This window comes from Sapajus apella, unplaced genomic scaffold, assembly GCF_009761245.1.
Source record: "Sapajus apella isolate SASKATOON/1434 unplaced genomic scaffold, GSC_monkey_1.0 scaffold219, whole genome shotgun sequence".
In the NCBI taxonomy this organism is placed as follows: domain Eukaryota; kingdom Metazoa; phylum Chordata; class Mammalia; order Primates; family Cebidae; genus Sapajus; species Sapajus apella.
This window is the reverse complement of record NW_022437159.1, coordinates 152,034-178,458: the sequence shown is the minus strand read 5'-3', so window position 1 is coordinate 178,458 and position 26,425 is coordinate 152,034. Positions and strand designations below refer to the sequence as shown.

Below are 26,425 nucleotides of genomic sequence, written 5' to 3'. Positions count from 1 at the left end.
TATAGTCAAAAAGTTTATGTTAACCAATCAAGTTCCGGAAATTTCAGTAGTACTTTCTTCCCAAAATGCTTTCCAATCAAATTCTTTCCACAGTAAGAAATACCACAAACATAAATTGCCTAATTAATATTCTTAATTCTTATAGGTTTACATATTATGCCATTTGATAAACAGATACTGGACAATGTTAACATTCCTCAGGACTTGGTATTAAAAACCGAAACCTCAATCATCAGAATTTCTATTTTTATGTCTGTGACTCACCAAACACACCTGGAAATGTCCATTTTCCAAACTGACTTTCCAGTTAGATTTTAATCTTAAATCAAGTGTGTATGTGGTTTTATTAAACAAACTGCCACAATGGACAAACTGGATGCCCTTCCATGAATGTCTACTTATCACCCTGCTATCACCCAATGAAAAAGAACACAACACTCACAATTTAATAGAATTCTACAGTAAACATTTTTGAGTTTTGGTTTCTAGTACCTGCTTATCTAGAGTCAATAATAATTACCCGTTCAACAATTACAGAAAAAAAAAGTTTAAAGTTAACTTCTAAATTTGAGGTATATAAAGAATATTCCTTTAAGAATATAAAGTAGTCAAGATTTCCTTTTACTCAAAAAAAATCACTTCAGATGTGACCTCTATGTACAAAAGGCAAGATCAATCACATTTCTCACTGGACACAAAGGATATTTCAACGGTCTTTAAAAATGGTAATTATTCTCAAAAACAAAAATTAACTTTAACTTTTCTATTGCATTATCAAGACCATACTTGCTTAACAATTATGCTATTGATACAAAACATACAGTATTTACACTTAGCTGTACAAAATAATTTAAAATTACAAAAATATTAGAATGTTTAGTTGACTGACACAGTCTTAAGTAATCTCTTCTAGAGAAGTATATAGTAAGACCACTGATTCCCATTTCATTTCTTTTTTAATAAGTCAAAGAAAGGATGCTGCAATGCTTCATCCAAGGTAATTCGTTTAGTTGGATCATATTCTAACATTCTTCGAACCAGGTCAAACAATTTCTCATGTTCTTCATCATGACAAAGCATAAATTCCTGAGGGAGAAATGTTTTTGTTTAAAAAAAAAAATTAGTAATAGTGAAAACGTGTGGTTTCTTATTTTAATCTCTTTTTTTTTTTTTTTTTTTTTTGAGACGGAGTTTCACTCTTGTTACCCAGGCTGGAGTGCAATGTCGTGATCTCGGCTCACCGCAACCTCCGCCTCCTGGGTTCAGGCAATTCTACTGCCTCAACCTCCTCAGTAGCTGGGATTACAGGCACGCGCCACCATGCCCAGCTAATGTTTTGTATTTTTAGTAGAGACAGGGTTTCACCATGTTGACCAGGATGGTCTCGATCTCTTGACCTCATGATCCACCCGTCTCAGCCTCCCAAAGTGCTGGGATTACAGGCTTGAGCCACCGCGCCCGGCCCTTATTTTAATCTTTAATCTTTTATTTTACCTTTAATGGTTTACAGCGTCTCCTAACATATCTACCAGCAGAACTGTGTTCATCCCAATCCAGCTGGTTATGGTGAAAATACTTGCGTTTTCTACAGGAAAAAAAAAAAGCCTGGATTAGTAGAATAACAAAATAGTTACATCTTTACCCCGAACCCATGAGAGGGCACATGGTAATAAGCAGCTCGCTCTAGATGTATAGACATATTATATAATTCATATGGCATGCAATTTTTAGAAACCTCAGCAACAATCATATATCAGACACCTTATAGCCTCCACTCTGTAAGGTTTTATTATCTCAACTAAGTTGTTCCCATCATACATGGAACAATACCACCTTAAAACTAGGGCCTCCTGGATCCAGTCCTATAAATTCTATTTTTACTAGATCTAGAATGAGGCTGGTAATCTTAAGTAACTCCCTAGGTGGCTTCTGTGGTGAAGCTGTGTTTGGAAATACTACCTTGTCTAAGAATATACAGCTGGTTAATGACAGAATACATTTCACACTTAGAATGGTATGATTCCAAAAAGCAAGCTTTTTCATATTCTATATATTACTTATACATTACCTTAGGAAAACATTTATGCAAATGTAAACCTGAGTGAAAAAAACCCCAAAAATCATTTTGTTTACTAGATCAGTGGTCACCAACCTTTTTGGCACCAGGAACCAGTTTAGTGGAAGCAGACCCTGGGATGGGGGATGATTGGTTTGGGATGAAACTATTCTGCCTCAGATCGTCAGGGATTAGATTCTCATAAGGAGCTTGCATGCTGCATAGATCCCTCACACGTGCAGTTCACAACAGGGTTCACACTGCTATGAGAATCTAATGCCACTGCTGATCTGATAGGAGGTGCAGCTCAGGTGGTAATAATGCTCACTCACTGCCGCTCACCTCCTGTTGTAAGGCCCGGTTTACAGGTTGGGGATCCCTGCACTACATCACAAGGTAAATATTTTTTATTATATTAGTTTTTAAAAACATAGCCGGGCATGGTGGCTCACGCCTGTAATCCCAGCACTTTGGGAGGTTGAGGTGGGAGGGTTGCCTGAGGTCAGGAGTTCGAAACCAGCCTAACGTGGTAAAACACTTTCTTTACTAAAAATACAAAAATTAGCCTGGTGTAGTGGCAGGTGCCTGTAGTACCAGCTACTCGGGAGGCTCAAGTAGGAGAATTGCTTGAACCCGGAAGGGGGAGGTTGCAATGAGCCTAGATCACGCGATTGCACTCCAGCCTGGCTGACAGAGAGGGACTCATCTCAAAAAAAACAAAAAGCGAAACTAAAACAAAAAACCCACGATAACTTTTTTTTTTAAGGAGTAAGATGCAGTTACAAGTTACCACCAGACAGGAAAAAAAAAAAAAAAAAAGGTCAAAATCTATAGTCCTTGGAATGAACATTACAACAATGTTGGGTTTTCTGTAGTTTGAATATATGCTATTCCATGTATCCAACAAAAGGCTTTCTTAAAACATACCTTGTTTTCTGAATCATGTGTTGTGGTATGGGTCCTAATATTCGTTCCATCATTGCCAGGTGCTCTTTACTATCATGAGTCTAAAAAATATAGGAAAAGAAATTTAGCACTATTTCTCTATAACACATTAAAACACAAAATGGTGTTGATATGAAAGGACTACATGCTATACAATTGACAGTACTGAACAACCTATACTGTCTGCCACTAACATGGTAAAATTAAGGTCTCACAGATAAATCAGTAAGATTCTGTACAGCAATCCAAATGTAACTTGTTTAATCTAAAATTTCAGTTTCCTTATCCGTATTTCTTACACCATTTGACTGGGGAAGATTACCAGAAAAACTGTCTCATTTCATCAGCTGCTTAACCAAAATTAACATCCAGTACCCAACGAATAGTCCACCTGTTAACACTTACACAGGCAACAGACATAGATAATTCTCAAAACAATGCTGAGCTAGTTATGTGGGAACATGAATTTCAAAGAGATTAAGATATAAGATACTACCTCAAATATAATGAGGAAAGTTAAGCTATCAACCCATGTCAAAGCACATATCCTTAAATTAGACAGCAAAAGAGCCTTGGCTAAAGTAGAATACAGAAAACTGTCAAACTTTCAGCTGGAATGGTATGCTTCTAGAGCAGAGGTTGGCAAACTTCTGTAAAGGGCCAGATAGTAAATATTTTAGGCTTGGCTGGTCATGAATGGTCCCTATTACATATTCTTCTTCCTCCTTTTGTAATAAGAGGCACGAGGCAGGATTTCACCATGGGCCAAAGTTTGCTAACCCTTGCTCTGAAGAGCAGAGGCTGTACGCAATACTTTTAAAAGAAATCTATCACAAAAATGAAGAAAAAAAAAAAAAAAGAAATCTAACAACTACTGTGCTTTGCATACTGCTTTCAAACTGTTGTGATACATGACAGAAATAAACAATAATAGCTTCACGTTTTAAAGAAATTCCTTAGTTTAAGAGTATTTTGCAGGGTGGAGTAAAAATAAAACCACCTCTCAAATAATGTGTACTTAAAAACTCACTGATTTATAATCACAGAATCACCTGAAACACCCATTTTATGTAAGTCAGAATGAAAAAAGTATGCACTTTAACTTTTTCTTAACCCTACAGCTCACTACTACAAAACCAGACAACACCTCCCAGAACTGATGGATAACCATGATTCTAAGACATCAAACTTATTTATAAACTCAGAGTACTTTTCAACAGGCTCTCTACAGATTAGACAGAAATAGAAATCTGGTGAGGTGCCCCACAAGCAGTAAATTCATCACTGCAATAGCTGCCTAAGTGATTCTTAGCTCATCATAGCTGCATGCCCCCTGCACCATTCTAACTTCAAATTAACCTCAATAGTACTGAACTGGGATCTCTAATTCCTCTTCCCCAAACAAAACAATAAAATACCTTGATCATACCACAACCCTATTTAAAGTTCTTTAACAGTTGCATAACCTAAAGCTTTCTAAATTTCAGGCTGGGAGCAGTGACTCACACCTGTAATCCCAGCACTTTAGAAGGCTGATGTGGGCAGATCACCTGAGGTCAGGAGTTTGAGCCCAGCCTGATAAACAAAGCGAAACACTGTCTCTACCAAAAATACAAAAAAATTAGTGGGGCATAGTGGCTTGTGCCTGTAGACTCAGTTATTTGGGAGGCTGAGACATGAGAATCACTTGAACCCAGGAGGCAGAGGATGCAGTGAGCCAACATTGCACGCTAGCCTGGGTGATGGAGTGAGACTCCATCTCAGAAAAAAAAAAAAAAGGATTTTAGATTTCAGATATAAGTACAATTTAAGGACAGAGTGGAAAAGAACGTAGGGTTTCCTACTTTTTGTTTTACCAGTTAAACACTTTTTATTTTTAAAAGCAAACTACAAACAACTGTAACTATCATTTCATAAAAGAGACATTTAAATACAAAAGAAAAAAGAAGAAGGGATATGTCTAAATAACAGTCAGAGTGGTACCCTAGACAATCATTTTCATTTTGGACCAGTCTACTTTTGGAAACCACTGACTTCTAGGATCAAACCAATACCTTGCAAAGTCTTTGAAGTCCTTAATGAATCAATCCTTCCCTACTGTTATAATTTTCCCATTTATACAAGACACTCTGACAACACTATTTTTCCCTGAGTAGAATATGCTCCTTCACTCCTCTGTGCATTTACAGACACTATTTCTTCTTCCTTATATGCCCATCACATTCCAGTTTTCTAACAAACTCCTCCTATTCTTCCTATGTTGTCAGTGATGCCTTCTCTAAAGAAAGTAATTGTTAACCTTTCCTGGGTTCCCCCACCTACATTTTCTACATTGTTCCATTACAGCAAATGCTACACTATACTGCAATAGTTTTCCAATGTCTTTTGAATGACTTGAGGACGATGCTGTCTCTTCACCTTTATGTACTTATACTTAGAAATGCGTAAGACAAGGCCGAGCGCGGTGGCTCAAGCCTGTAATCCCAGCACTTTGGGAGGCCAAGGCAGGTGGATCACGAGGTCAAGAGATCGAGACCATCCTGGTCAACATGGTGAAACCCCGTCTCTACTAAAAATACAAAAAATTAGCTGGGCATGCTGGTGCGTGCCTGTAATCCCAGCTACTGAGGAGGCTGAGGCAGGAGAATTGCCTGAACCCAGGAGGCGGAGGTCGCGGTGAGCCGAGATCGTGCCATTGCACTCCAGCCTGGGTAACACGAGTGAAACTCCGTCTCCAAAAAAAATAAAAAATAAAAAATAAATAAATAAATAAATGCCTAAGACATTATAGATGCTTAATACTTAGAGCAAAATACAATCCCTTATTGTTCCTGAATTCTTTTATAAAAAGGAGTAAGTGACCTGTTCATGTCCATACCGATAGTCAACATAACTAGAACTGAAAACTGGCCACATTAACACTACTGCAAATTTATGAAGGAGTTTTATAATTTAAAAAAGTCAGTAGTATGAACCACATGTTAAAAACAATAATCATGTGCAAAATTAACTATGATCACTCACTCACAGTATTTCATTCAACTGTAGTTTTAAAGAATGATCATTTTGCACATTAAGTTTTAATCTTAAGAATAATGATGTACGACAATTTTCCAATATGGAAGTCAAAACTTTAAAATGCCTTTAACGTTTAAAATTTGTTATGAACTATTAAATGGAATTTACTAGCCACATACCTGAAAGACTGTGAAACCAAGGTAATATTCAATAAGAATGCAACCTATGCTCCAAACATCACAAGGCTGAGACCAACCTAAAGCTATTTTAAAACAAACAGGAACATTTTACTACTTTTAACATTAATTAGAAACATTTACAATTTTCAAACATTTTACAACTTTTAATTGACAGTACATTAAATCCTTCCTTATATGGATGCTCCCTTTACAGAACCCATTTGGGAGAATACAACAAATTCAGGGTTTCTATTTTTAGTTTTACATCAAATTCTATTCAACACACTCTCATGGTCCATCTGCTCACATCAAGACACAGTATTATAACTAGGGAGGGGTGCATTCCATATAAAACAAAAGGACTACCATTTTCCAAGTATACAACCAATGTGTGCAAATATTTCATAGTCTCTGAACTTTTTATATGGTGGGAGGGCACTGCTGTTGAAACTGTTGTTACACTTGGTTCATGGTTAGTCCAGGAATTTTCATGTTTTATTAGCACAAATACAGGTTTCTAATTATGCTCACAATGAAATTACTAATCACTTATCAATAATCATCAGCTTGATGTGTGAGTTTACTTCTTCCATTAAGAGAAATACTGTTAGAGAGGGATCTATACATTAACTTCAGGGCTGTCTAGACACAATTTTATACAATTTCTCCTTCAGAATTCTCAATGACAGTATTATGCAGATCAGAATAAAACATCTAGCCTTCTTAAATCTATACTTAACTGGAAAGGAGAAAGAACCAATCACATAGATGTTTTAATCTTTCAAAGATCAAGTATTAGTTAAAAAATAATGTATAAATAAAACCTACATTCAAAGACATTTCAATTACTTTTGGTATCACTGAAATTAAAGAAATATATTCAAGTCAATATATATGGACTGTGACTTAAGTCATTTTTGTTAACCTCCAGTGTTTATCATTTGAACAAATGGACAATACTGGAGCATGGTTTCTACCTATTAACACTATAAAATATGTAAATGCTAGAGCTTGGACCTCACCAAAATTTTCTTTTTCAGCTGGACACAGTGGCTCACACCTGTAATCCTAACACTTTGGGAGACTGAGGCAGGCAAATCATGAGGTCAGGAGCTCAAGACCAGCCTGGCCAACACGGTGAAACCCTGTCTCTACTGAAAATACAAAAAAATTAGCTGGATGTGGTGGTGGGCACCTTTAAGCCCAGCTACTCAGGAGGCTGAGGCAGGAGAATTGCTTGAACCTGGGAGGCAGAGGTTGCAGTGAGGCAAGATCGTGCCACTGAACTCCAGCCTCAGCGACAGTGCAAGACATCTCAAAAAAAAAAAAAGTTTTTTCAACCACTCCTTGGTTCCCAATTTAGTCTTTCCCCAGGTGACTGTAATCTTCTGCAGTAGCACACCATTCTAAATCATCTCATTCTTGGATGTTAGCTTTTATACTCAACATGAGGGCAACTGCCCACTTCAACTCTAGCACCTGACTATATCTTCCTCTCTAACCAAATTCTGACTTCATCCTCATGCCACAAAGGACCTTTCTATTCTCCCAATCTCCTGATTCTTTCTCCTCAAGGCCAGTGATTCCAATGTCAGATTTATATTAACTATCCCATGCTTGGCCACATTTGGAACTTTATTATTACTAAGATTTACTATATTCTGGTCGGTGCTGTGGCTCCTGCCTAAAATCCCAGCACTTTGGGAGGCCAGGGCAGGCAGATCACTTGAGCCCCAGGAGTCGAAGACCAGCCTGGACAACATGGCAAGGCCCTGACTCTGTTATAAAAAAACAAAAATAAAAAAGAGAGAGTTGAGCCAGGCACAGGGGCTCATGCTTGTAATCCCAGCACTTTGGGAGGCTGAGGCAGGCAGATCACCTGAGGTCAGGAGTTCAAGGCCAGTCTGGCCAACATGGTAAAACCCCATCTCTACTAAGAACTATAAAAATTAGCTGACATGGTGGCGGGCACCTATAATCCCAGCTACTCTGAGGTAGGAGAAACCTTCGAACCCAGTAGGTGGAGGTTCCAATGAACCAAGACGGCACCAGTGCACTCCAACCTCGGTGACAGAGTGAAACTCCATCTCAAAAAAAAAAAAGAGTTACTATATTTTGCTCAGTTATACAGATAGCATAAACTGTAAGATGCACCACTGTTTTATATACCAATAACAAAGAAAAAAACGCCAATTATTTCGTGTAGTGTTCCCCCACATTAAAATGTAGGGAAAAATCTGATTCTTTTTTTTTAAAATATGGGGTTTCACCATGATGGCCAGGCTGGTCTTGAACTCCTGACGTCAGGTGATCCATCCACCTCGGCCTCCCAAAGTGCTAGGATTACAGGCATCAGCCACCACGCCTGGCGAAAAATCTGATTCTTAAAACTGAAAAAACACTATCTGTCCACTGTGTCTTCCCATATTGCTTTCTTTTACCCTTACACAGCATCCATCCAGTTTTTACTGAGCAGAAACCCTACTACCATGCATTTAAAAGACAAGCTCTAGAGTTGTGCTTGTTCAATATGGTAACCACTAGCCACATACAGCTGTTTCAATCTAAAATTTAAATTAAGATAAATTCAAAACTCAGTTCCTCCCCAGTCACACTGGCCCCACTCACTACAAGGTACTCAGTTACCCAGTGACTAGAGGCTACCATACAGGGCAGTATAGAAATGGAACATTTCCATCATCAAGGGAAGTTCTGGCAAATGCCGTATAACATTCTTGATTTCCTTACTCCTTTACTACTCTACTCTAGGTAAATATCATTAGTTTGCTTTCACACTCCTATTCTGAACTACCAAGTCCTATTGGACACAGAAAAAAGTAAAAAGTATAAAATACAATTCCTCCACAAAAATGTTTTACAATCTAAACTCAGTTGGACCTAACTTTTGGCTAAGTAACTGGCTTATTACATTCAACTATCTCTTGATGTACCTGATCTGAATGTTTCCCAATGTTTCCAAGCTCCCAAGCCAATAGCTGATTTCCCTGCTTTATTAGTAAGACCTGATCTCTAACTTTTAATGTTGAGGCATAAGACGCACACTCCCTTAAAAAGTTCCTTCTTATTTGAAGACTCTGCACCTTAACTCATTTTCTTTCCCAGACTTTCTCACATCAAGGGTTATCACAGGAGTTCTCCTCTTAGAGAAGCCCCTCTTTATTCTCAACTTTTATCCATCCTATATCTAGACATCTGCCAACCGGTTTCCTCAGCATTTTTATCAACCCTGTGCTTTTCGTGATGGCACAAAAACAGGTACTCATATAACTTCCAAATCACATTTCTGTGATGCACTTAGCTAACAGAGCCTGTTCTCTTATGATCATTTAAGATACACTTGTTCAAAAATAACCACCACCTGGAATATCTTTCACAGACAGTATCACGTTCTTACCACTCAGGAAAAGTATTTATAGCAACGGCCACACATTTTTTATGAAAATAGAAAACGTTTTCTGAATCCTGCTAAGAAAATCATACTTCCCCACTCCACCATTAAAGCTGTAAAGAACAAAAATCCCTCATTCAATTATAATATCAGCAAGCCTGGTGTCTACTGACCCAAAATGACCTCAGGAGCTCTGTAGTGCCGGGTAGATACCAAAGTACTGTGATGTTCATCATCATATGTTGCACTTCCAAAGTCAACAACTTTGATATCTGTGTTTTTCAGTGTGCGTTCATCACGTTTCTAGAGAGACACAGTTGAGTAAATATGAAACTCAATAGACAGGAAATATTTTATAGCACTATTCAAAAGGCCAGCACATGAATTATCTTTTGGATTGTCAAAATAAGCTCATGAGAAAGGGAAAGAAGGATTTCTTCTTTTTGGTTAAACATCAGGATATAATGAGGCTCAGAGGTGAAATTCCTCATCCAATGATCATCAAGCTAAATTAATTTTAAAGATAACCACCAAAATTAAAACAAGTCTTTAACTTACCATTTTAGAATTATATTTGACTACATAGTCAGACTTCACAAATAAAATATTTTCAGGCTTCAGATCTGTATGGGTTAATTTGTTATGATGTAAAACTACAAGAGAACAAAAACACATTATTAGTTTCACTTACAAACTTAATTTGTACTAGCAGGGAAAGGAGGACTGACAAAAGATACAGTGGTCAAGAGAGGTTTCATCTTTACTTGAAAAATGTGTAATTTTTAGTAACAACGTTTGAATATACAGCTTATATAATAAAAACAAGTTTTCTGGTGCTTAAAGGTTTATCTTAATTGCTATTAAAGAGGTAAAAAAATAATAAAAAATATTTAAAAATAAATTTATCAAGTATACTTACAATTTATTGACTGGCAGATCTGATATGCCATCTGCCTGATGTGGTCAATTTGAAATGGCAGAAAGCTGTTTTCTTTAATGAAATCGTAAGTACTAAGTCCCAGTAGTTCAAAAACAATACAAACATGACCATGATGATCAAACCATTCTAGCATCTGGACACATCGGCTAAAACAGATCAAAATAATAAGTCAGTTTACAGAAATCTGAGTATTTCATGTAATATGATGGCTCATTGGTTAAATTTATACTTACAAGACACTATTGGGATCAGTACTATTTAAGTGCTCTAATACTTGGATTTCTGAACGAGCTGCTTCACGGTAACGGCCTACATTTTTTACGATTTTCACTGCTACATGCATGCCGTCCCTTAAAAATAAGGATAAAAATGATAAATGTACAGAAGTGAGCTGAAACCATGTTATGCTCTAAAGCATAATCTTAAATAATTATAATCCTCTAGGCCATTTAAAATAGTCTTTCAGGACATATTATAGCAAATTCCATATAACATCTTCTAAAAACATTTTGATAAAATACTTTCCATGAAATGATAATTCCCTTAATGAGTTTTATACAACAGTTTAAAAATATATACACAAATATAAACCAAAAATAGAACATGCTACTGTTGAAAGCATTCATTCATTTAACAGGCTAGGCCTACTTTGTGCCAGGCAATGCGTAGTTATTAGTGATTAAAAGACAGGACGTGTCCCTACATATTTCGAAGTCTAATGGAAAAGACAGACAGGTAAACAACTTAGACTTCTTCACAGAAGAGATGACACAGAAATGAGTCCTGAAAAATAGCTGGCAATTGGTCAGATTGGGAAGGAAACATTCAGGTAAAGGAGACACCAACTGTAAGTAATTAAGTCCAGAAAAACCTTAGCAGATGCACTGATGCAAATACACAGAAACAGCTACAGGGGAGGGTAGTGGGCTACAGACTGGGGCATCTGTAAGAATGCTCCCTAAAATATACAGAGCTATGAATGTTTCAAATCTTCAACTTCTTTTTGTCTTCCTTTCTAAACCTAACCTACCTGCAGATGAGCCAGCATTCAAGCCTTCTTTTTACTATGGCCCTTCCACTTTACAAAACCATACCCATCCCTTATTAGTATAACAAAATATATGCTATAAAAACATTTAGGGCAAACAAATACATACTCTAATGACTGGATACAAAACCTTTTTCCACATCCAGTGGTTTCCAATTCATTGCTTTCAAAAGGCCTCAATGACTGTGGACTGATAAGTCATTAAAAAGATTTTCTGATGTTTGGCGTATACCTCAAGACTTAAAAGAACTATAGTAAGATTACTGTGACAAAACATCTACTCCTATCTATTTACATGACCAAAAAGTTTTCTCAGTGATTGTATCTATAAAAACAAAAAAAGAAAACAATGCTAAACAGTCAGATATTCATCTATGGATACATGTACTCATATTTTTAGAGGCCTCAACTGCCCCAATAAAGGAAACATTCCACGCCAGATGTGGTACAGGTGTGTGCCACATGTGATTACAGGCTCATATCTATAATTCCGGCACTTTGGGAGGCTGAGGCAGGAGGATCACTGGAAGCCAAGGAGTTCCACACCAGCCTGAGCAACATAGTAAAACCCTACCTCATTAAAAAAAAAATTTTTTTTAAAGATACAGTTCAATAAATGGAGTATTTATTAAGAGTATTAAGTCAAGACTTAGGCTTTCATGAAATTTCATGAAAGGACATTAATGGGATGACTGGTGAAATCTGAATAAAGTCTGCAGATTAGTTGGCAAAATTTTAACACGTATGTATGTATAATGATAAAGCAAATCTTATAAAATGTTAACATTTGGAAAATCTGGGTGAAGAATACACGGGAATTCTTTGAACTATTTTATCAACTTTTCTGTAAGTCTGCAAATATTTCAAAACAAAGTTCAATTTACATTCACATATTTGTTGCAGAAAAGCAAAATGTGGGGATAAGATAATTTGGATAATATTTATGGAAAGCAAAATGAAAATAAATTGAAAAATAAAACATTTCTAAGTATTCAAGAAGCGTTAGTTCATGGATGATGGTAGGTATCAAGCTGCTATGGTATTCAGATTCCCTCAAATGCATTTAAAGAGATGTAAGTTTTACTTTTTAGTATTAATATTTACAACAGGTTGGAAATTACATTCATCCCAACTAATTTATGATAAAAAATTTTATGTCACTTTAGAAATGTGCAGTTTCACTAAAGTTTTAAGAACTTCACTTACAAAAAAGTGTGCAAGACACAAAAGATAGGTCCTAGAGGAAAACGGTAAAATGAGGCACAAAGGGTCAAACCACAAACTTTATTCTCTAGGCCCTATAAAATAAAATTTATTTATAGTTTAGGAAACTAACTCTTAACATAAGATCAGACATACTTTATTGCCTCTGCAATCCAAAATTGCTGAATCTTATACACAGGGTCAAGTACCTCAGTTCTGGAGTTCTGGAAAATCCCTTCACTTGAACGTACGCTTTTATTTCAATGATTTGATTTACCCCGGTTGAAATTTGTCATTTTTTTTTTTTTTTGAGACGGAGTTTCACTCTTGTTGCCCAGGTTGGAGTGCAATGGCCCCATCTTGGCTCACCGCAACCTCTGCTTCCTCCCTTCCCAGGTTCAAGCAATTCTCCTGCCTCAGTCTCCCAAGTAGATGGAATTATAGGAATCGCCACCATGCCTGGCTAATTTTGTATTTTTAGTAGAGATGGGGTTTTTCCATGTTGCTCAGGCTGGTCTCAAACTCCTGACTCAGATGACCCGCCTGCCTCAACCTCCCAAAATGGTGGGATTACAGGCATGAGCCACCGCGGCCGTCCGTCAGCATTCTTAACATCCACATTCATGGTAAACAAATCATGAACAATTTGAGAAATTCTGTGAGTAATTTATCCCCCAAAACATGAGGCTACCATTTAAAATATATTCCATCTTGGCTGGGCATGGTGGCTCATGCCTGTAATCCCAACATTTTGGGAGACTGAGGTGGGTGGATCACTTGAGGTCAGCAGTTTGAGACCAGCCAGGCCAGCATGGTGAAACCCCATCTCTACAAAAATACAAAAACTAGCTAGGAGCCTGTAATCACACGTGGCACACTCCTGTAATCCCAGCTACCCAGGAAGCTGAAGTGGGAGAATCACTTAAAGTTGGGAAACGGAAGTTGCGGTGAGACAAGATGGCACCACTGCACTCAAGTCTGGGCAACAGAGGCCCTATCTCAAATAAATAAATTCAATTAATAAAAATAAAATAAATTCCATCTAAATTATGAATCTTTCCCCACCAAAAATATCAGAACATTCAAAAAGGAAAAAAACAAACTTACATGCCATGGTCAATGCACTCTACAACTTTGCCAAAGGCTCCTTCACCCAAAGTGTCCACGATTTCATCTAATGAGGAGGAAAAAAGAGGTCTAAGTACTTGAGTACAAATTGTCTAGTTATTCAAACAATGAATGCTTAAGTGTGGAATATTTTCAAATGATCTCTATCAAAGCATAACTAACGTTTCAGCACTCAAATTATTTTAGTTTCAGCTGCTACAAAAACAATTAGATAGAGCTATCTTTCTTGCTCTAATCTCAAATTCCACTGATTATTTTGGAACTTTAGAATAGAAATATTTAAATTCTACAGAAAAGAAGAAATACAAAAGAACAAACAAACCCACAAAAAACAAAACAAAAAAGCAATGAAGAGTTCTTTAGCCCCCCGCTGACAAACTATTCTTAAAAAGATTATTCTTTCTGCAAAGTTTAAAAAGTGTTGAAAAATATTCTATACATCTTGCTCTTAGAACGTCTCCACTTTGACAGATCAGGTGACCCTCCTCATCATCCTCTATACTCCTGGATCTTTTCCTTCGGTGGCTCTTCTGGAACGGCAAGTGGGCAGCACCAAGATCGTCCAGCCAATCAATATATCAGAGTGAATTCAGGGCAGAATACGCAATTCATTCAGCGGGGAGATATTCAGGCATTCAGATAAGCACCAGGCCACGAACAGTTGGCAGGAGCAATTTCAAATTCAGTCCCCAGAAATTCACAGGGCACAGTTTATGTTACAGAAGAAAAACATGGCAAGGAACAGATTTTCAGATAAGATACTTAAAGTGGCAATAGAAAAAAAACAACACAATTGTCTCTTTAAAATACTGATTTAATTGAAGTCTGAAATTTAAAGAATGCAATGTCATGATTTACTTATCTCTTGCTATAAACAGCATATGCTGTGAATTGAGATGTCTAGTTTGTCAGAAAAATGTTTTAAAATGTCAAGACTATTTGAAATTATTCTAATTTAGCAATATTTTAAAATATACATGATTAAAATAAAAGGGGAAAATAAAAGCTAGTTAATTTCAATGTTCAATATAATAAAAACTAGTTTTACTCAAGAAAACTTGGGGAGAAAATAATTCAAAGTTTACTGTTCAAGCAGGTGAAGATGTCTGAGTAAAAAAAAAAAAAAAAAGGCAGACTTTTTGGATGTTTCCCATTCAGCACCCACTTTCAAAATTTCAAAACAAGTTGTTGCAGACAATGATGCACTGTGCTATGGAACTATGCTCTAGGCAGGTTAGTAACATTTAGGTATCTACCAGTGTAATACTTCACATTTGTTTTTAAGTACCAGATAAAGGCTTTCTAAGTTAAAAAAAAAAAATGCTTAAGATGAAAGATGGGTGCATGACTTTTTCATAAGAATGTTACAAATACAAAAATATTTTTATTATTAAGGTCAATAAATTCATTATCTGGTCTGCAGAATATGAGGAAACGTGAGCAAATGAGGGCTAGCTAATAAATATACAGATCGGCTATAAGAATTTGGAGGTTTCCTTTAAGGATTTAAGTAATATAAGTATAATTATAATATATCCAAATAGTATTTTATATACATAAAAAAATTAGAAACTTATCAGCTCATTAACAGCTTTTACACAAAAATAAAACTCCACTCAAAATAAAAACAAAATCAATCATACCGAACGTGACTGATGACTTGAACAGTGTCTATTGCGCTTCCTTTTAGGACTGCTTCTCCTGCTGCGGACTGAAGATTTACTGCAGTGGATTCGATAACTGCATTCAATGTCTCTGTGATAATGTCTAGGCACATATCCTTCACAGTAGTCATTCCTGTATTCATCAACGTATCTCCGGTCCCGATAATCTCGCTCATTCAAAGACCTTGCTTCTAAATAGTGACTGCAAACACATTAAAGGATTTCAAATTATTCTCTTCATTCTGAAATAATGTGGTTCAAACAAAACATTACCTCAAAAACTCTTGGTTTAAAAAGCTAACTACATAAAAAAAAAAAATTCAAACAGATGAATTAGCATTTATATTTATCTCACAAAGTTAAGAAATTATTTTACTTTAACAAACAAGCAAATGGGCCCATTATATAGACTGCTGTCAAGCACTTCACACCACGGAATTAGAGCTTGAGTCAAATCATTAATGTTTGTCTAGTGTTTACTTAAGTGTTCCTTTATCTTCTGCATCTGTATCTAAGCTATCTTAGTCTTTCAAAGAGGTACAATCAGAGGCAGACAAAAAGGGTTCCTTTCACTTTTAATGTAAGTGCATTTTAGATATCCCTGGCACACAGAGAATTTCTTCATGAAAGGTATATTCAAGCTATCAGGAGCCTTAAATGTATCCCAGCCCTTTCATTTTACCGACAACTAAATTAAGATCCCTAGAAGAAAAACGATTTGCCAAGATTGTATAGCACATTAGTGACAAAAACTATTTTCTAACCACTGTTATACAGGCCAATTTTATCACACACATCATCTATCGCATCTCCTCTCCTCTTTGCATTTCTAGCCTTGTTATTCCTGTTAGAGAAATAGACAACATAGCTTTTGAGGGCTGCTTCATGTGCCAAAGGCATCTAAAATATATCCCCCTAAAATAAGAAAGGGATCCTGTAATTTAGGATTACAGTAGTTCCACCACCCTACTTCCCTTTGCATTTCTAATTTCCCGTCATGCCTGTTTGAGAAATACGTAAGAAATAACAGAAAATACCATCATCTAGTGCCATAGTGCTTTAATCTACAGATCCCTTTGAAAATCTGCTGAAGCCATGGACTCTTTTCCCCAAGAAACACATAAACAAAACTTGGTAAGGAATTTCATAAAGGTCATGGACCTCAGGGTGTCAATGGATCCCAGTTAAGTAGCCTTGATCTGATGGAAAGAATAGGACATAGATTCAATTGGCCCAGTTTCCCGTCCCCCTCTCTACCTGGGATGAGTGTCCTCTTCAACAGAGTGCGAAGCTTCAAGAGGGATGCACATGGAGCACTGAGGGAGAGAGGGGACACCTGCCCAGTCAGACAAATCGGCTAAAATAATCCTAACAAGCAATGGAGTGACAGATGTTGACTAGATTGCCCTCACCAACCCCTTTCCTCTCCCCAGAATATGCTGTCATTCTTTTACCCAGGAGGCTGGTTTAGGCAGAAACAGAAGCATCTTTACAACTACTATCCAACAGGGCTAGCAGCAAATCCAGGCTGGGGAGATGTAGAAACCCGGTTCTCTTTCCCTAGCATCAGCTTTAAGTTCTACCTACTGGAGAAACAACTCAGGATATTTGGTAAGACTGTGGGTAGTCTAGGGTAGGGATCTGATCAGTTGGCTTGGAACTGTCAGGGAGAGACCGCCAATACAGTAAGTTAGAAGCGACCATACTCTTAAGGGCATCATTCCCATGAAAGTCCAAAATCCTTCTATTAGAAAAAACTAAGAATAACAATCTTTAGTTGGAATACTGCATGAAATTAGAGTTGCTAATAAGCCATAAACAATGCATAGAGAAACAAAACATAGGGTGAACACCATGAGGACAAACTAAAAGGATGAGAGTCTCATCAACAGATTATATAAACAAAGTCTACAGAATTACACAGGCTATGGACAGGGGTAGACAGGATGAATAGACTGATTTAATTTTTTAAAATACACTGAATGCCCAGCTAATATTTCACTACAGCCTTTAAAATAGCCAAGACAGGTAAGGGCATTCGTTTTTATATCCACACAGGTCCTGTGGGAGATTTAAAAAAAAAAATTATGTAAGGCAAAGTCCTTGCCAACAAATAATGAACAATTTGAGATTACTCATATAAAAATGAAACAAAATCCAACAATGTAGGAAATTCTAAAAGGTTACAACACATGAGTGCTTAGAGTCAGAGAAGGGAAAAAAATCTGTTTGAAATGGTCAGAGAAGAATTACAAAAAAGATGGAAATGGAGTTGCATCTTAAAGGGAAGCCAGGATTTGGACAAAGCGGAATACAGAAGAAATTCCGGGGGAGAAGAATGGCATATTACCATCTTAAATTCATACAGCACTTTTAGCCACAATAGCTTAGAGGTGGATTTATCTATGGGTTACTCAGGAAAAAGATAATTCCAGAAAGAGCAATTTTCACATAAGGGAATGCAGACAACTAAGTAAGCTGAGAATAGCATCATTAAAAGCCCTGCATGCTAGGCTAAAGTATTTCTCAAAGGACGGTCTATTTACCAGGAATATGAAATACGGACTTCTTATTAAAAACGGTAACCCTGGGCCTCAGGTCATACTCGCTGACTCTAAATCTGGTCAACATACCTTCAAGGTGATTCTTATTCACACTAAAGATAGAGAATTACTGGTTTAAGACTCGTTACTCTATGTTACAGGATTCTGACAACAATATATAAAGGAAGGGTTTACAACCATATCAGTTGTTCTGATCCATCTCCAATGGAGAATGGATTAATTAAGCCTGTAGAAAGGGAGACCAATTCACAGGCTACCTCCAAATGACAAATCATAAAGAAAAGACACTAGGCAATATATATATGACAAATGGTTATAATAATAATGTCATAAAAAGCTCTTCTAAATCAATAAAAAATGTATACTTTAATAAGCTAAAAATAAAAAGATGTTCAAATGATCAATAAATATATGACAGTGGACAAATTCACTAGAAATTTAAAAATTCAGATTAATCAAAACATTATCCTTAGCCTCTCAAGACATTCAAGATTGGCGAGAGCATGAAGGAGCACATCGTATAATTCGGCAAACTTTCCAGAAAAAGAAATATGAACCTGTAGCAAGAAACTTGCAAGAGTCCATATCCTTTAACTTAAAAGCCTTTTCTTGGAGAATATTTTCAGGCAATAATCAGAGGCAAAGATTTAAATACAAAGATATTTTTAACAAATAATTAAGTTTAGAATATTCTGTATTATGGTGAACGGTGACCACCAAACACACCTGGTACCAACGTCAAAGAAGGTACTGGCCTGGCTGTTAACTGGACTCAGCATCACGTTTATGCAGTTAACTATGAGCATGGATGAACTATTCAGCTCTCTTATCACTTCCTTTCTATATATACAATGTATAATAATCTTATGAGTAACTAGTACTATGACATTAAGCCTTAGAGTTTTTTGTATTTATTAATAGTGGAGTATAGATAGTTTTCTTTAGTATACTGTACATTAATTATCTCTGGTCTTTGAAATCTTGTCATAAACGTTCCCCCTTCCCCTTACATAACAATGTGTATGAAGCATGATTGGTCTGCACTGACTACAAATAAGCTCAATTTGGCAGAACAAGTCTGTTAATGTGGAGAAGGAAATAAATTACATACTGTTTTTTAAAGTAACCCCAGCTGGCTAATTTAGAAAGCAATCTGGTAAACAGTCCCAATGGAACATCTGTACAAAACAAGAAGAAAACATAGAACCAACAAAACAAATGAAAAAGGGAAATTAATGAAAGACAGAGTGAAAGAAACTTACCTAGCCTTTCTTTAATCATTTAGAACTTAAGATTCCCTTAATTCTATATAAATATATTACCTCCAAATTTTACACTGGTAAAAATACAATAAACAAGACATATGCTGTTGCAAGTTTTTATTGAGGCCATTTCCCAAATTACTAGCTACTACCTGTGCACAAGAATAGTTCTAAGAATAAAGCCAGCTTCTAAAAATCCCAAACATATCCCTTAGCCTCATCTACAAATATAACCTGTAGAACACAGTATAACTGACTAATAATACATGTTGCTTTTCTCTGTTGGATAACTACTCCACTATAAAACCCTACCTTAGTTATGAAACACTTAATGAGCACTACAACATTGTCTCCCTCCTACATACAAATTAAAGCTACTCATTGTCTCACTGTTACTTAACTTTTTGTGTCATCTCCCTAGTGACATTACTGGTAGTTGAGACTTACCATATTATTTTACATTTTACATTCACTTACTGATCAACTGTCTCCTACCACTCTCAGACAGACATACATAAGGACAAGAACTTTGTTTTATTCACAGCTGTAGCCTCGGCACCTATAGTCTAGTCTAAAATAGGCACTCAAATATTTTCTAAATGAATGTTTGTTGACTGAATTATAAAACAATTTGACAGATGAAAGCTATACAAGCACATGACAAATCACTATTAGAGCTAAAATGCTACTAGTTCAAGAGTTAATTTACCAATCAGATTCTTTAAACTGGTGATGTGGTTTACAATGCCTGTTCTCTTGTGTGCTGCTGTGAGATCTCCTCTTTCGTTTGTGACTTCCACAATAGCTTTCATGTCCCCAGCTTTCTCTGCTATCCCAATCAGGGCAGTGAGTTCGTTTGGAATGCCGCATCTGTTGATAGAAATGAAAAAGGAATTGTGGAGGTTACAGATGTGTGATATTTTAAGTATCAAAACCCCACACATATATAGGCTCCAAAGTCTTTTTAGGTGGTAATGTTTCCCAAGGCATCAGGGCACTATACCACCTCTGACTGGTAGGTCAGATGACTGCTAAGAGGCATAGAGATCTTATATTCAATTGTGGGTAATACTGATACCTTAAGACATTTATTTCGAATTCTTCTGATTATATCCAGGATAAATTCTCAGCTTGGTGCTTGTCTTCAACTAACATTTACTAACTGCCCTTTTAAAAAAGTAAACAAAAAAAGGCCAAATAAAAAGGTTCAGGCCTAGCATTTCCAGTAGATAAAGAGTATTTCGCTAAAAATCAGTAACATTTATCTTGTTTTGTTACTTTCTACTTATTAGTGATTTTCCAATTAAGTTATTGACATAATTCTTTTAAAAATGTTAGCATTAAAATGTGAGTTGATTTAAGGAGATATAATATCACAATGTCATGCAGCTTTGGCAAAGTACTATAATACAAATAACTGAAGTGCAAGACAAATACTTAAGGATACTAAATATAGAAGGTGACTTTGTTTTAACGGTAAAGAGCTATTCGATGATGAAGCTTCTTTCTATCAAATTCTCCAAAGCTCTTTTCTCTAAATCTCAGAATGACTCCAAGCTTTGAGAATACTAACTTTGTACGGATAGAACACAACATTCAACAGAGAAACTGAAGGGATATAAAAAGGTGATTTTAGGCCGAGCATGGTAGCTCATGCCTGTAATCCCAGCACTTTGAGAGGCCAAACCCAGGAGTTTGAGACCAACCTGGGCTACACAGTGAAACCCCATCTCCACAAAAAAGAGTTTTTTAATGTTTAAGTGATTTTATGAACTTTCTCTATCCAACAAGTTTATTTTCTTATCCAGCAGTTATTCTTTTATTATTATTATTATTATTTATTTTTAATGAATGAGAGGTTTTTATGTTGCCCAGGCTGGCCTCGAATGTGTAGCCTCGCCTCCTTAAGTACCAGGACAACTGTCCTGAGCCACTGTGGCTCCCTCCAGCAGTCATTCTTAAACTTAAAATCTATTTGTTGTACATCTGGAGTAACTGTGAAAAAGAAATCAACCTAAGAGGATGCACACTGAAGCATGGTCACAGTGAAATCAAACGATAATGGTGACATGTGGCTCTAGTTATAACCTCCAATTCATAACCTGTGCTCCTTGCAGGCGCAGCATCTGTGCTCAAAACAATATAACCCCTATCTGTCTCTCCCCATCTTATTTTCCAAAGCAGTTAAGTTTTAAGAGTAAGGTCCAAACTCTGCTAAACAGGGTGAACAAGGAGCTGAAAAAAGCTAAAATGGAGTAAAACCCACTTAGTTAATCTCATTCAGCTTGCCCAAATGACTAATAAGCAAACAAATGCAAGTAGAAATTTAAATGACTTTAAATGGATTAAAGGCTTTGAAATGAGGCAGCTTCAATTCTTCTGGGAGGTATTCCACAAGAAAAGTATGTGTCACACCATCAGAGTCTGATTGCCACCAGAAATTCAGATCTTTTAACTAATTCTCTTGCGGATTCTAATTCTATGCCCATCAGGCAGCCTTCTGATGTGGCTCTCAGCTTACTTTAGGAGGAAGAGAAGGCACTGATCCGGTCAAACAGAAATTCTAAAGCTCTTGTTAGTGTCTCAATGGAAGTAAGTGAGCATTCCAGTTTGATATAAATGGAGTCACTTCTATATGGGAATGTGACATGAATAACAGCACAAATTTACTTGAGGCAAAAGGCCAAAACACAAATTTTCTTCAACAAAAATTTATGGTTGGGTGCAGTGGCTCATGCCAGTAATCCCAACACTTTGGGAGGCCAAGGCAGGTGGATTCCTTGAACTCAGAAGCTCCAGACTAGCCTGGGCGTTTACAAAAAATTAGCCAGACATGGTGACTTGAGTCCCAACTACTCGGGAGAATCACTGGAACCTAAGGAAATCAAGGCTGCAGTGAACCGTGATCAGGCCATTGCACTCCAGCATGGGTGACAGTGAGATCCTGTCTCAAAAGAAAAAAAAGAAAGAACATTTATATTTCAAGTGCAGTTCTTCTGACAAGCTCCGTCAAATAGCAAAGTTGTATTTTAAACACATCAGGAACTCAGCTAGGTTAAGTATTTTTAAATCATAGCAAGCAAAATCACATCTGATAATTGAGGGTTATTATTATGATCCTCCATTATTATGCAGTTTTTTTCAAGACTTATGTGTCTGCTTCAGCTTTGTTTTTTCCTCTTCTACTGTAAGTCTGCAACAACCAGCTAACCTCCAGCAAAGCAGAATTATAAAATTATCGGTTAACATGCAAACATTAAAATAAGAATGAGCTCCCTTGTGAGAGTTCAAAAATTTTTCTCAAGTTCATTACTTCAAATTTAATTCAGCTGTTAGTCCCAGCCTCTCTATCTCCCCCACCCACCCTACAATGTTCAAAAATATTTTATCTGGAGGCATAAAGATCACCCGACCCACGTTCTATGTGGTGAGGTTCCTTCGCATACACAAAAAAGAAAAGCTATCTAGAATCATGATACTGCCTCTAATTAATAAAGGATCCTATATGCTAGAATAACCAGGTATCTTAAAAAAATCATGACACAATGGATCTCATATGTAGATCCATTGCCACTGCTCTTAACATCATGTAGTTCTTTACAACTTTATGCTATGTACATGGCTTAAAAACATCGAAATAATTAAGTTTAGGACCGCATGGCTCTAAGAGAACTGCAGTTAGTGGGTAACAAGACTGTAGAGGTGTGTAAAAAGCACAATCGCATTGGACAGCTATGAAGCAAGACAAAGTGGCTGGCGAGTTCAGTCTGGGGAGCTGTTTCCTAAGGATCGGATAAGCATATCTGGGCTATTTAAACAATCGGGGATAGTAAGACGCAGAAATATCAGAAATGCAGATTCGCGGCAACAATGTTGTGTTCCGTATAGTACAGAGAGGACTAGCCTCCGCAGATTTCCACCCCTCACAAGCACCTAACTGCCCTCAACCACCTGGATTTGCACGGACGCCCGGTCCCCACCTCCCGGCTCCTGGGCACCCGGCCAGTGCCTTTGGCGCACTCAGACAGGGGCAAATGCTTGACTCTGGAAAATCCCTCAAACGCTATCAACGGCCCAGACCAAGAGTCCAGGGGAATACTTTATCTCCGACAATACGAATGCCAGGGACGGCTCTCAAAGGGTCTCCCGACAGGTCCTCGCGCCCGCCGGCGGGAAGAGGTCCTGATGGGGTTAACCAAGAGCCGCGCTCACCGGCGAGCAGCGGGCGGCGAGCCCAGGGCCTCCGGAGCCTCGACGCGAGCGGCCAGGGCCCTCAGAGAAGGTCAACTGCAGAACCTCGACGCCCGAGCAACTTGCGGAGCTTCCGGCTGGAGCAGCGCCCCTCAGAACACCCAACTCAGCCCCAAAAGCCCAGGCTCCTAACGCGGTCGTTTATCCGATACCTGGCTTGGAGACCTAAAGACCGACAGCCGCCAGACCCAGCATATACCACCTGCAAACCTACCTCAGCAAAAGCAAATGGCCTTTCAGCCGAGAAATGTCGCCAAACTGCCGTCTTCCCTCCTCCACCGCTGTGACAAACACCCCACAAAATGGCGGCAGCACCGTCGCCCTACAATCCCCCCCGGCAGCCTCTAGCGCCACCTACGCCGCAAGAACGCGCCTGCGTGACAGAGCCTCGAGCGCTCCCGCCTCTCCCCGTAAGGGGCGGGGCTCCACGTGACGTAAAAGCGGGACCTGAGCCTCCACACTGCGGCTGCGTGTCTTCGGGGTGGAGGGGCTTTTTAGGTTCTTCTCCGGCTTGGGGGGAACCGGGAGGGACCCCTTGGGTCCTACCCTGAGTGTCTGGCCCATGAGGTGGAGTTATTTTGAGTGCGGCACCTCTCGGCAGAGCAGGTCGGTCTCCCGTTTCCTGCTCTCCCAGCCGAGGGCGCCACGCCATCACGCTTTGCTTGCCCTCTCCCTGGAGACCTCAACTCCAGAGGGAGCCGGCGCGCGACATTGGCCCCAAAACTGCCCAGGGCCGGGCCTGGCTGGTGCCTCGGCTGTTCTGTGAACTGGGTGCTTGTAGTCAAGTCCACTTGGAGCTTCCAGTCTAAGGTGGATTCAGATAAAGAGGCTGTCTCAGAAAACAAGCTCAAGAGGGGCTTATCTTTTCAAGGCATGTGCTCCTATTCAGAGCAAAACAAACGGGAGGTTTCAGTGGAGACTCCTGACAAGGTTTTCCGGTTAGGATCCCTACCTTCTGAGCAGATAAGCTAGCTGGAAGTTTCCCTAACGAAGTTTTCCCCATTCTTTGTCCCCGTGGGTTGATTTTATTCAACCAAGGCAGAAAAATGTCTCTGAGCTAATGAGGGTCCGTTAAGGGGCTTGCTTACCTCGAATAAGGTATTCTGCAGTTCTGAGAACCCCCAGGCAGTTCCCCCATGTATGGAGCATGAGAAATCTTGGGGTCAAAGTCGGAGCCCTATGGGGAAAACTTAAGGGCTAGAGGAAAAGGGGCCTGAGAAGGAATGATCAGGAGAGGAGGAGAACCAAGAATAGGGTGTCCAGGCAAGGGAGGGAAGGGCTTAAGTGAGGGAAGGGGTTTAGGTAAGGTTAGAACTGAAGATAGACAGTGCGTGGTGGGTGGGTGTGTTCCTGTATTTTTGACGGAGATTCGCTGTATAAAAGAGAAAGTCAGAAATCACATTTGGGAGAGGGGTTGAACTCTTGTGGGTATTAGCCCAACAGCGTGTGGGAGACCTGTTACCCTGTTAGGTAAAAGAAGGGAAGGGTAATACCTTTAGTGATCTAACATTATAGAAACTTGTGCCATCTGCTTTGGGTAAGTAGGGTAAATTTAGCTAAATCTTGGAGATTGTACTGCATTTCAAAAACTAAAGTTGAAATGACGAGTTGAACATTCATGGAGATTGCACTCCGAGAAGTGAAGTTGAAAAGAAACTTGGAAAATTGGAAGGGAAAACTCTTTACGTTACAGAACGAAACAAATGATATTATTCTCATCTAGCATAGCCACCATTTCTGCATCTATAAAATGAAATCTTACTCATCTTTAAAGGACCATTTCTTTAAGATGCTGTCTCTGACATCCGTTCCTACCTATTTCTCTGCTCCTGACTACTACCGTTAGATGTGAAGTCCTCAAATAGTGGAGTATTTGGAGTCACCCTGTGTGCCAACAAATTTTGCCCAAAGAGTGAAATGTATTGGTTCTACAATTGATTAATCCTGTCTGAAGGGCATCTATTAGAAAGTTGAGCTGGCTGGACTGGGTGATGGTACAAGATAGAGTAAGGCTCAAATAGCAGCATATGGGAGTGTAAATTCAAGCTGGCACTAAAGAATGTTCTGTTTCATAGAGTATGAGAGATCCGTGCCTCTTGAGGCTATAAGAAAATTTGGTGAGGACAGCCCACAATTCTGCTCAAAAAGCAACAATGTCAAAAGGCAGCCACCTTGAAATGCCACCTACAGAGGCATTTGTATTGTAGACATCACACACACTGTTACCTAATGGTAGAGTCTGCTTTGTAATTACATTCATCTTGCTTCAGTGTTTTAATGTGTATGCCACCAAAAGGTTTTCATATTTAAAAGTGTGTAGTGATCAGGAGGAAGCTGAGAATGACTAGCATCTCTATGCTATGTGATGTAGCACTTTGGTCCCCTAGTCACTCTCTGTGGCTTTGTGCTTAGTTTGGAGGCAAGGACCAGAATTATATTGTCTTTGGTATTTCAGTGCCCAGAACCCAGTAAGTATTTGTAGGTTATTTACATAAGCTGCTTTCAGCTATTTTGCTCAGTTGGTTTAAGGTCAAAGTAAGTTAAAGGTAAATATTTCATCCCAGGATCACTGTGCCAGTTAGCTTACCACCCTTACATGGCAGCCTCAACCCTTCCTATTAAGTCAGTTACCTGGCAAGACTTAATGAAAAGGTCTATCTAAATTTCTGAGAATCTACTACCAATATCAGAAACACTGCCTAATCCAGTGGTTTCATCTCTTCACAAGAACAAGTATGTCCAAAAAAAACCTTAAGTT

The 26,425-nt window shown here is 38.2% G+C and overlaps 1 protein-coding gene across 4 annotated transcripts; it reads right to left on the bottom strand.

The window, feature by feature from the left end:
- CLK4 (CDC like kinase 4) lies at positions 1-24,025 on the bottom strand. Of its 4 annotated transcripts, XM_032270907.1 has the most exons (14): positions 23,882-24,023; positions 20,126-20,286; positions 16,848-16,906; positions 15,570-15,792; positions 14,366-14,456; positions 13,906-13,972; positions 10,781-10,897; positions 10,527-10,693; positions 10,166-10,260; positions 9,781-9,910; positions 6,199-6,281; positions 2,984-3,063; positions 1,495-1,585; positions 1-1,086 (listed from the first exon to the last, which is right to left on the bottom strand). In XM_032270907.1, exons 3-14 carry the CDS (start codon positions 16,898-16,900, stop codon positions 946-948), a joined length of 1,338 nt encoding a protein of 445 aa, XP_032126798.1. In that variant the 5' UTR covers positions 16,901-16,906; positions 20,126-20,286; positions 23,882-24,023; the 3' UTR covers positions 1-945. The 4 variants fall into 4 exon arrangements, with proteins under 4 accessions (XP_032126798.1, XP_032126797.1, XP_032126800.1 ...); XM_032270906.1 differs by lacking the exon at positions 16,848-16,906 and having other exon boundaries at positions 23,882-24,025; XM_032270909.1 differs by lacking the exon at positions 14,366-14,456 and having other exon boundaries at positions 23,882-23,937.
- Between the last annotated feature and the right edge of the window lie 2,400 nt (positions 24,026-26,425).

Excerpts from the sequence above, each read along its gene's own strand:
- CLK4 (XM_032270906.1), bottom strand. The coding sequence starts at position 20,286 with ATGCGGCATTCCAAACGAACTCACTGCCCTGATTGGGATAGCAGAGAA. Across the intron at positions 13,973-14,365 it reads AGACGTTCTAAGAGCAAGAT|ATGAAATCGTGGACACTTTG; the intron begins GTATAGAATATT and ends CCTCCTCATTAG. Across the intron at positions 6,282-9,780 it reads AGCTCCTGAGGTCATTTTGG|CTTTAGGTTGGTCTCAGCCT; the intron begins GTCAGTAGACAC and ends GTTTTAAAATAG.